The sequence below is a fragment of the Sceloporus occidentalis genome, unplaced genomic scaffold (assembly GCF_023333645.1).
Source record: "Sceloporus occidentalis isolate IW3139 unplaced genomic scaffold, rSceOcc1.0.p SCAF_47, whole genome shotgun sequence".
NCBI classification, from domain to species: Eukaryota; Metazoa; Chordata; class Lepidosauria; order Squamata; family Phrynosomatidae; genus Sceloporus; species Sceloporus occidentalis.
In genome coordinates, this window is record NW_028317027.1 from 7271884 (window position 1) to 7284060 (window position 12177).

The window sequence follows — 12177 nt, forward strand, 5'->3', positions numbered from 1 at the left end:
TGACATAAGGAAAGAAAACTATTGTTCAATGAAACCGCACAATATATGTCACATATGTACATCTTGAAAGAAAGGCAGAATACATTTGTTATCTGTTACCCATTAGCTGTTCTGCTGCTTGCATACTTATTTCCCTAATGTGCACTTGCAAAGAAGTTACAGAAAAGAGGCAATAGTCATTAAATATATTATGTGAATCAACATTTGCAACCTGCTGGTAGCCAAAAAAAATCTCTGGCTCCAACTGTGAAGACAAAGAAACTCATAAGCACAGAAAGCTCATTTTCATTAAATATATTCAGAGATGCTGTCATCAGTTTTATAACAGCCTCTCTGTCTTAGAATTGGCTTTTCCTAACCTATCCGTTTAATTCTGTAGAGTATAATGTTATTTTCATCGACGAATGCAGTGCTTTGTTGCGTGCATTTAAAGAATTAGCAGAAATATAATTGATGATTGCACAGGATTAGTCTTTATAAGTATGAGTTAACAAAAAAAAACCATGACAAAAAGATAACTTTTTTAAATATCGCCACCCACACTGGAATTTACCATTTGAATAATACCTTCAAATCATATCTAGATTATAATCTTTAGTACCACAGCACATTCAATAAAAAAAAATATGCATTTAAATCACGCTATGAAGAACAAAGCACGGTTACATTATTTCAGAATCTCTAGTCATGCAGAACAGCTGTGAAGTTAACATAACTATGTGGAAAACCCTCACTTTGCAAAACAATGGAATAACAATGTAATATTCTTAGTAGAACTCTGGGGAAAGAAACAAAAGGGCCGATTGTTACAGGATTTATGTTCACTGAAAACTAAGTTCCCAATTTGATTAAGAAAAAGAAACTTTGTGGCTAGAAGTCACAATAGTATTAGCAAGGGGTTGATGGCGAGCACAGAGGTTTCGAAAACTATTGTCTCACCCTAGCAAATTAAATCAAAGATTAAGGTCAAGGTCATCTTCCACAATTATAAACATGATGAGTGATCTACATTTATTAACCCCTTAAGGACCGGGCTCATTTTTCGTTTTGTACCCTGTGGGACCGAGGCTGTTTTGACACTTTTGTGGTGCTTGTGTTCAGCTGTAATTTTCTCCTCACCCATTTAGTGTACCCACAGAAGTTATATATTGTTTTTTTCAGGACAAGATGGGCTTTCTTCAGATACCATTATTTTGATCGTATCATCTTATTTACTATAAAAAAAATTAAAAAAACATGGTGAAAAATTGAAAAAAAAACACATTTTATGACTTTTATTTGAAAAATCTTTTACTCACCTAAAAAAGCAAGTAAAAAAACTAGCTAAATAGATTCTACTACTTGTCCTGAGTTTAGAAATACCCAATGTTTTTATGTTTTTTTGCTGTTTTTTGTAAGTTATAGGGCAATAAGTACAAGCAGCGTTTTATGATTTCCAAATCTTTTTTAACAAATCTGGTCAGTCTGCCTCCATCTCCTCTTTGGAACATCTTTGAAGCCGGTTAACTCAATTTAACCCATTCAAACCATATATTTTTTAAAACTAGACACCCCAGGGTATTCCAAATGCTGTTATTTTAACCCTTTCCATGCACCAATTATACAACTACACTTTGTCAAACTTTGTAATAGTAATTGTTTTTATTTTTTTTTCCACACAAATTGTACTTTAGTTATAGATATACAGGTGCTGGTATATGTCACTGTCAAACAACACCACAATATGTGTTCAGCAACATCTCCTGAGTACAGCGATACCCCACATGCATGGGTTTGTCAGATTGTTTGGCTGGTAAAAGGCTACTTTTGGGGCATGCGTAATTCAGGTGGTCATTTGGTCATTGTGCCTCCCTCTCCTCTTTGGAATATCTTTGAAGCCGGTTAACTCAATTTAACCCATTCAAACCATATATTTTTGAAAACTAGACACCCCAGGGTATTCCAAATGCTGTTATTTTAACCCTTTCCATGCACCAATTATAGAACTACACTTTGTCAAACTTTGTAATAGTAATTTTTTTTATTTTTTTTTCACACAAATTGTACTTTAGTTATAGATATACAGGTCCTGGTATATGCCACTGTCAAACAACATGCCAATGTGTGTTCAGGAACATCTCCTGAGTGCAGTGATACCCGACATGCATGGGTTTGTCGGGTTGTTTCAGATTTAAAATGCCACATTTGGGAAGTGCGCTTTTTTTCTCCATTTTGGTCAGTCTGTACCTATGCCCTATCTTTGAGCTAGGCCACTCCAATTTACCCCATCAGCCATTTTTTTTATATATTAGACACCCCTTGGGTATTTGAAGTGCTTTTATTTTAACTCTTTGTTGAGATTTTTGAGAAATTTTAGCACTTGCTCAAAATAATAAACTTTATTTTTTAATTTTATTTTATTTTTTTAATACTTTTTTTATATTTTTTTTACACATTTTGCTGGTACTGGATGGTTCATCTAGTGACATCACTGCATAATTATCTTTAAATGTTAGCACATTTTTTTTTAATTTTTTTTTCCATTTTTTATTTATTTATTTATTTTTTGAATATTTTACTAATCACATAGTGATTAGAAAGCTGGGCTCCATTGACTTGCATGGTTGAATGCAGTACCTGTATTCAACCAGCAAGTGGAGCCAGTTCTCTAGAGGGTCTGGAGACCCTCTAGCGAACTTTTTCGTCTTTATTGTTTTATTTCCCGGTCACAGCCCACCCAGAGGTAAGTGTTTGGTGTCGCTGGATGCCTCCTGATTGAGGCATTCCAGCGACACCATTTAAGTTTAGGAGGCGATCGTTGATCGCCTCCTAAGCGCTTTTAAAACGGGCGTCCGCCGCCATACAATGTATGGCGGCTGTTGACGCCCCGGGGAGGGGCCAGACATGGCCCCCGATGCCGATCTCGGCCTTGCTGAATGCCTCGACATCGAGGCATTGCAGCAAGGCCGTTTAAGCGAAGAAAGTGATCCTTGATCACTTTCTAAGCTTATTTAATTTTTTGACGGTTCAGGACCGTCAAAGGTCATTTAGTGACCTTCTTGTTATGACGGTCCTGAACCGGCAAAGGTCGCGAAGGGGTTAAACAAGAATAAGTGCTGATGCAATGGGTACACCATAAATTCAGCTATGTAAATACATGTATATGGTGGTAATAATATAAAAAGGGGCAAAATACTGACTTTATTAACTACTGTTACCCGTTTTCTGGGTGGGTTTCTGTGTGTACTAGAAATCCTAAGCAACAGCTAATCAGATCTTATGTCCAGGTTCTCCCTTGATCTACTAGAACAGGAAATTGTGTAGCTACAATAGAAATCAACTTTATTTCTGGATCTCACGTGTAAATTATGGGATGCAGAGAAGTTTGCTATACATACCAAGTCCACATTATGAATACTGAACAAAAGTACATTATAATGCACTCAAATAAATATGTAGAACAACACATGGCTATGAATTTTGATCAATATTTCTGCAATACTGTCAAGGCATCCTTTGATGCTTAAATATCCCAGCAATAGAAAATGAAGCTGACAGCTTTGCCATTTTAAAGGAGGTGGCATTCTAAATGGTAACCCTGTCATTGAGTTCCCGTGAGATGAAATCTGAAGAGAGGGGTTACTTACAAACAACATGGTATTGACAAAGTGCTTCTATACGAGAAGACGAAGAGATTTTTAATGAAACCAACTAACAGCACCTAATGTAAGCAATAGATTATGTAAAATAGACTTACCGATTATTGTATTCATCGGTGAATAATAGTTCAACAAAACAAGAAACCGATCTTGGAGACTTGAAGGTGATTTGACAGATAAGCCTGTTGCTGCTGCTACCCCCAGGGCTGACCACAGCTTGTCCATTCGGGAAATGTAAAGAAAATAGCTTGACCCGGTCACCGTTTTCAAGTTCTACGTCTGGAATTTCAACCTTTAATTCAGATGGTCTGTGGGGAAAGATGCAATTATTTCAGAAAACAACATATAGTGAGTGACAAGTAGAACTCTGATTTTTAAATATAAATAAACCTACGACCAGCGGTGAACTGCCTTAACCTCACAGTCAACCAAGAGACCATATAATCAACCCTACTGAGTATATATTATCTCATAACCTTTAGTTTTGACTGATCAATAATTATGCTACACACAGCACAAAAATATTTCTCACTAATGATATTTTAACATTCTTACTAATATATTCTCTTTAAAAAAACATGTGTGTGGATCTACATGTACATATCTTTGCAGTGTCCATGCATCATATGCCTGTTTAATAGAGGAAAATAGGGTAATTTTAATTTAAAACAACACTGGAAATGCATTATTTTGAAAAAGAATAATGCTGTTGAATACTATCAAAAACTGGCCCAAGCTAGTCTTCCCTTGTGACAACCGCAGTTCCCCTAGGGTTCAGGCTACAAGTACAAATGGCCATTGGCAAGATCCAGTTTTGGGGAATCATAAGCATACGAGTGGTCAACACCAGCAGGTTAACTATACTGTACCTGAAAAAATCAACAGGAATGATATCAACTGTTGCTTGAGTCTTTGCATCCAGGGGGACAGGTGTCATAATCACAAGTGGTGGGTCAAAAATTAGCTTTGCCGCTTTGATGCTTCCAAACAAACGCAAAGGTGTGAAGTGGTTGTCTGGATTATTATTCAATATCACTGGTATTTCTGCCATGTAATTCCCTGGATGAGCTGTTTAGGGAAGTGAAAAAGAACAATCAATCAGATCCATGTTGTCAGGTGTATCACAGAGTCAATGGGTACTAATGTAAAATGTGTTTAAGCAAAAAAAAAATACTGCAGCATTCCTAGAACCCCCATCACAATATTATAGCTCTTATAGCTGAGATGTACTTAGGTGGGTACCCCCAATATTGTTTTACACTGAATCAAGGTCTTATAACGTTCTTATTATTGTGTTAAAGGTCAGACATATGAGCAGGGAGTAAGGTCATGTGCTGAAACTGGCACTCACATTACAGCATGCTACCAGCTGTAGGGCTCTGGCATCCATTATTCAATTGGGACAGCAACCAGAAAGTTAGGGAGATTGGGGAATTAATAATGAATAATGGAAATGTGGGTAGTAAACTAGGCACAAGAAACTTAACTAGGCAAAAGAAACTTAACTGGGAGCCATAACATCCTATGTACTGTAAATGTTCTGCTTATAGCAATTTACCTTTAGTGTCCAGTGAACGGAAGCTCAGTATGGTTCTAAGTGCTTATCGGAAGAAAATGTGTTTACCGGATAATACATGTTACAACACTTCTAACATTAAAATAAGAAATAAACAAAACAGAATGCATTTAACCAAGATGATCTTCAATACTTACAAGGACAAAATGCAAGTGAGATGATGTTAACTTCCCCTGGTTGAAGTGTGCCTGCATGTCTGCTGAACCTAAATACTCCATCTTCAATGACCTTTCCAACTTTGTCAAGTTTAAGCTTCCATGTCACAGTTTGCTTTGAAATATTGGTTAACTCCAACCTCTGCACAGAAAATGGGATAGACATCATAAATTAAATCCCCTTTTCTTTGTTTCTCTCGCTCATCACCTTTCTCTCTCTCTCCTTTCTTTCATGTACTAAAACATGGAACACATAAGTGTTTTATGTTTGTTTTTAATAACCATTACCATTTAGAAAGACCAGAAAGAAGAGATATAAAAATACTGAAGCTCTACATATAACACAAAACCATAATTTATGTATGTATCCCAATTCATTCACTCACTCTTACTACTGCCTTTAATCCTTATTAACTGTGTTACTTACCTTTGAGCACAAAGACCCATCCTCAACACCCAAATCCAAAATTCCAGACGGCACTTCAAATTCAAACTTGGTGCTTGAAAAGCTGATCAGCTGCCGCAAAACTACAAAAATAGAATTATTTGTATGAAATATATCTAATTCTAGGGAGTATACATATGCTACCTCCTATGTTCTCTGCTGGGTTCAAGATTGATCTGTTAGATCTGTCAGACTGCCATGTAAATTCAAACAGCTCAATTAGTGGCTCACCCTTTCATTACTCTGACTTAAAACGAGATTGCTTGCCTTCTATGTAAACTTCTAACAATACACATGTGGATGGATGAGCAGGTAGAGAAGAGCAGTTGGCCTAGCCTGCGAGGCTGCTCTGAGAGCTAACGTCAGTATCTTACTTGGCTCCAGTTCTGCAGTCAGTGAATCCACCACTAGATACAATCTATGGACAAAAGTATTGGGACACCTGGCCATTAAACCAACAGGACATTGAATTCTAAATACATAGACAGTAATATGTATTTGGTCCCCCCTTTGCAGCTATAACAGCTTCTACTCTTCTAGGAAGGCTTTCCACAAGCTTTTGAAGTGTTTCTGTGGGAATTTTTGCCCATGCATCCAGCAGAGCATTTGCGAAGGTCAGGCACTGATGTTGGATGAGAAGGCCAGGCTCCCAATCTTTGTTCCTGTTCATCCCAAAGGTGTTAAATGGGGTTAAGGTCAAGGCCAGTCATGCTCTTCCACAACAAACTCATCCTACTATGTCTTTATGGACCTTGCTTTGTGCACTGGGGTACAGTTACGCTGGAATAGAAAAGGGTCTTCTCAAAACTGTTCCCACTAAGTTGGAAGCATAGTATTGCCCAAAATGTCTTGGTAGAAAGCGGTCTAGGCCCCTAGGCCAAAGCCCATCAGACTGCCAAATGTGTCTGTCAGACTGCCAAAGAGAAGCGTGACTCGTCATTCTACAGAACTTGTTTCCACTGCTCCAGACCCTTTCGTTTCACAAATGTTTGTAAATGCAAACTGCATGGCCAGGTGCTTTATTTTATATACCTGTGGCAATGGGTCTGATTGAAACACCAGAATTTAACAATTAAGAGGTGTGTCCATATACTTTTGTCCATATTGTGTACAATTATTCTGTACAAAAACGAAATACCAGCCTCACATTCAAATTTTGTTTTCATTTATAATTCAAGATTTGTTTCTATTTTTACCTGGAAAGAGTGGTATTGTGAACCTTTTTTTATTTACGTACCAGTGGCATTCACTCTACATGCCGGGGAGATGACATTCACCATTTGAGGCCTGGGAGTTACAATATGCTTTTCAGAGGGGGTAGGAGATACCGGCACCGAGCTGTCAGCATGAGATAAGTCTCCAGTGAAATTTATATTTATTGGAAGTTGAAAGTCATATGCTGCCACCTGTGGGACAACAATATGTATTTAGTTGCAGTCATTAAGTATGCAAAATGACATACATGAATTCCCAATGTTTGTTTTTTATTTTACTTTACTAAAGTATACTGTATTTTGGACATTTAAACACAGATATAAAGAAATTTGTTTTGGGAGTATCAGCTCAAGAACATCAGTCACCAGCAGTCCAAAAAATATCAATTTTCCTAACTAAATGAAATAGCAGACATAATAAAATAAATTAAAAAGACAAAAGAGTCCCTACGGCATTAGTCTTACACATATACGTATGCATTCTTCTTCATAAGACAGCATTTTATGATCTTTTATCAACTTTGGCTGCTGCTTTAATTAGTTTTTGGCAATTATTGTCATTAAAATAAGACCACACGGTAAGAAGGACAGTGCTTCTTCAGGACCCAAATCCCCCTGCCCCTGATACCAAACTTTTCCAGCAATGCTGAATGTTCATTGTGTATGAATATATCAAAGTGTTCTACCAACCTAAAAGTCAAAATAATGTGAATAGAAACATGAATGAAACTTAAATTTCTACCTGAAATAAATTATTCTTTTAAATGGCCATGCCTCTAACTAAAGCCCTTGAAATAAAAGAAGTGTCCCTTATTTCCTAATGGAAGTGTTAGGAGTTATTTGGGGGGTCTTCTCCTTCATAAATATCTGTTGGTATGATTTATTCGATACAATAAAGAATTTTCATTTAGGGAGTCTGAAGAAGCAGGCCTGCCTTTTCCCACAGGCTCTGCAAAAGCATGGATTGCAAGGTACTTAAAGCTTAAAATTACACACAATTTATGGAACGAATAAACAAAATGAACACATTTTAAAATATTCATATCTGTTTGGTGAATTCGGAGCTGTTGCCTATAGCCAAGTATCAATCTGTAATGGTTACAGAAATGCGCTAGGCCCTTTTTTGTGAAATTAAATGAGGCTGTTTATCTCGTTCATGATCAGGCCTGTTGTGTGGTTCTATGTTTGGTGCTATGTTTCTTCAGTCATGATTTCACTCATTTAGCGTACCCACACAAGTTATATATCCTCGCTCCCCCTCAGGAAAATCAGGGCTTTCATTTGGATAAATGTCACCGTTAAACAAATGCTATGGCCTCCACATCCTCCAAATACAGCAATATCTTGCATGTTGTTTTTTTTGTTTTTTTATGTTTTAGAGAGCCAAAATACTCGCTTACATCCAAAATTATTTTACATTTTTTAACATTATTGTTGGGTTGTGTGCAACCCTTCTATAGGGAAGTGGGTACAGCATACAATGTTCTTCACCCCACCGGTTATGCAGTGTTTTTCCTTATGGGATATTGATATACATTCTTATTTCAGAACAATATGACGTAATAAGTATTTCATTTTTTCTTTTTTGGTTATCAAATTAAGCAAACTTACTGAACAGGAGTATCTCTTTATTTTTTGTGTATTAAATACTAATTATAGCTCCATATTCTGAATATATAAAACCATATTAAAGAAATACTATGCCCATCTACAAGATAAAATCATGTTTATAAATAGTAATGAGACTATAATGTATAATAGGATATTTATTACATTGTAAGTTGTTTCATTATAGTTTAATTAGAGTGATTTCAATTTGGCGTATGTCAGAGAAAAATAGATCTAACACTGGGAAACTCCTGGCAATGTGTTACTTTAAATATTTAAACTGTTTATAAGAGGAATCAATGCTTCTTAGAAGAATGTGATAATAAAGTCTTCAGGGTATCTTCCTGCTGATACTTCTTCATTTGTTAGCTGTAGAAGAAAAGGACCGCTACCGTGGACACACCAGGCCTGTGTCTTGAGAACATACACTAATAGCTTCACAAACAGCATGGTATGAATGCTGGAAGCATCACTGCAGATATTTCATAGCTTATCAAAGTAATGGAAGAACAGGCTCCAAGATGTAGTGTGAAGCCCCACAGAATCTATATATATATATATATATATATATATATATATATATATATACCGTATTTGCTCGATTATAAGACGAGACAGGAGGATCCAGGTCCCCTTCAGCTGCGGGGGATCTGGATCTTAGTCGTCTCATAGTCAGACCTATTTGAGGTCTGATTATAAGACGACCCCGATTATAAGACGAGGGGTATTTTTCAGAGCATTTGCTCGGAAAAAAACCTAGTCTTATAATCGAGCAAATACAGTATATATAAACACACGATACATCTAGAGAAAGAATGACTACCTAGAGCCTTTCAATTATATTTATTCCATAAAGAAAGGGTACAGAAAAAGCCACTTGGATTTAAAGTATTCCATTTAATAATCCAGTGTGTCTATCTTTGATTTAATTCCAAATGTCTATCTCCCTTTCTACGGTTTAATTTTGCTTCTTCAATAGACATAGCTTTTAATTTTCTATCGTCACCCCCGTGACAACCTTTGCAGAGAAAGAGAAGCATTTCTGCACTTCTCTTTCTTCGCGAATTCGTCTGCATTATTCTGGCTTCCTAATGTGGTTCTGTGAAAGGTTGGAGCCACGGTGCGTGACAAGTGGACAGCTTCTCCTCTGTTCCTCCAAATGGTGGAGAAAAGGCCTGGTGAATGGAGCTGATACCAGGAAGAAGCTGAAAAAGACAGAAGGAAAAAGACAAAACTAGGAGAGGCAAGAGAAGAAGCGGACCTGCCGGAAAAGAGACAGGGACATGGAAGCGGTCGGTAGGGATAAGAGTATGAAACTGTTAGAGCGTGAAAGAGCATGAGCAAGAGGGAGCATCAAAGTGTGAGAGTGTTATTAAGAGAAAGAGCATAAGAGAGTGTGAGAGAACCTTAGTAAGAATGAGAGAGTGGGAGTATGAGAGAGCGTGAGGGCATGAGAGAGAGACCAAGTAAGAGTTTATAAACTTACATTACATTTATTTCTTTATATTTATATATCGTTTTTGTAACAAAACGTGCATGTCTTGCGGCTCTCAAACATCTGATGTCTATAATATCTTATGTTAGGCAAGTTTTTCCACCCCTGCTCTAGACCTCCCAAAAAATCAAACGCAATGATATTGGGCTATGCTTATAGGGAGTAATTCTTCAAAGTTCTAAATGAGAAATACTGTGGAAACCAGAGGAATTATCCTGATCCTAATGTAGCACTCTTGTCTATTTCTGTTTTGAAGAAAAAGGAACAACCACTCAGTAAATAATGAATCAGAGGATCAGTGCATATGCACGTTTCAAAGAGAAATAGTAGGAATTCTGTGAGTGAGGGCATTATATTGTAATAGTTAAATGTAGGGTCACATAAGCTTTCAGTATCTCAGGGCAATGATGCATTTTGTCCTAGGCTGACAAAATGCATCATGGACAAAAGGTATGGGGGGACATAACACTCTGCAGCTGCTTAATGGGCTGGTTACAAAGAAGGCCTCTCATCTCACTGACCTCCCCATTTACACTACGGAGGATTGTACAGACCTGGCCATAGCACTTTTACAGGCTGCTGCGTGGCTTTAAGAGACACAACGTCATTATATGATATCATATCCCAGAGCTCAGTAATGAAAACAATGGCCGTGGAGGCGGCTGGGGGTTCCACCATGGGTCAGGCCTACAGCAGCATTGTCTTTGCTTATGTATGATATGGAGTATACATCATCACCATACACCATTATATACGTTTATTCTATATCAATTTTATTTTATTTGAAGAAGTCACTCTCTACAAAGAAGAGAGAAGCAGTATCAAACCTCCATATCTATGTATAGGTGTGCTCATAAAACACATTGGGGTTTGCAGGAGAGTCACAGTTTGATTTCACTTTACATTACAAAGGGCAAACCCAGATGAACCTGGATATCTACTCCCCTATCTTACACTTTGGTGAATAAACTCTGTTGAAGGACCCACTAGAAGATGCTTGTCAAATACCCTCAATACGGACTAGTCTGGCACTGAATAGTTAGCCATCGCTACTATATTTCTAGAAGAAAGTCTGAATTGCAAGACTCCATGAATGGCATCTTGTTTATTTAACTATGAATGACAGCAAGACAATGCAGACTTTTGTACAGGAAAAACTCACTGGGGTTTGCCCTTTACAACACACAGTGAAGATGTGAAGAGACTTAATATACCTTATCTTACAGAAACCCATTTGGAGAACAAACCTTCATATGTATGCAAACTTTTCATAAGCTGCCTTTGTGTCCGCCTCCCTATAGCGTTACTCTATAATGGAGTCTCGAGTAATTGGCAGCGATGCCGTAGGCCTCGATTTTATCCTTAAACTAATTTGCATTATATACAAAGTAATTAGGCACACATTATATATATTTTGAAAAGAAGCCTGTAATTACTGTTCCATAGCTTTTTATCAAGCAGTAAGCATTAGTAATAACTGATGGAACAATGTATTTCAGGGCCCTCTGGCAACAAGTAAAACAAGTGTTTTTCCCTAGTAACATTAAAATTAAAAGTAGAATCTTAAATGAAACTCTTTAAAGAGTGTTAGCCTCTTTAAACCTGTGATCAGTAGGACCAAAATATTACATTTTTATCCATATCTTGGGAAATCCCCAAATAACGAATTTAATCTAATTAAGATGCATTTTCTTCCTAATAACTATGCAGATATCACAATTAAGTATATTAAAAGCCTGCCTCGTATCTGTTATTCAGATGCACTTAGACCGTTAAGCGTGTTAGAATTTGCAGTTAACAGTGTTTTATACTGCATATACGAACCGCATTAAGGTTATTAAGTCAATAAAACAGCAGATAGCGGTGAAACTATGCAGTTTTCCCCATATCCTAACCATGGTCTCCCCCATGAGGCTCCAGGAATCAAAGCTGAAGACCAGGCTGACAGCTTACTTGTATCAGAATTTTCTGATGTAAATAAAGAACTTTTGTAGTTATGAGGAGTGTTTTCAGTGTACTTTTTTCTGTTAGACCTTTCACAGAACT

General features: G+C 37.1%; 1 protein-coding gene across 1 annotated transcript in view; it reads right to left on the reverse strand.

The window, feature by feature from the left end:
* The window catches only part of LOC149289282 (cilia- and flagella-associated protein 47-like), a 152555-nt gene that overhangs the window by 118728 nt on the left and 21650 nt on the right, over positions 1-12177 (reverse strand). The window contains exons 19-23 of the mRNA XM_089490919.1: positions 7052-7220; positions 5797-5897; positions 5352-5511; positions 4508-4706; positions 3737-3946 (exon numbers count right to left, since the gene is read on the reverse strand). Coding sequence (XP_089347045.1) covers positions 3737-3946; positions 4508-4706; positions 5352-5511; positions 5797-5897; positions 7052-7220 — 839 coding nt within the window. The remainder of the gene's footprint in view (positions 1-3736; positions 3947-4507; positions 4707-5351; positions 5512-5796; positions 5898-7051; positions 7221-12177) is intronic.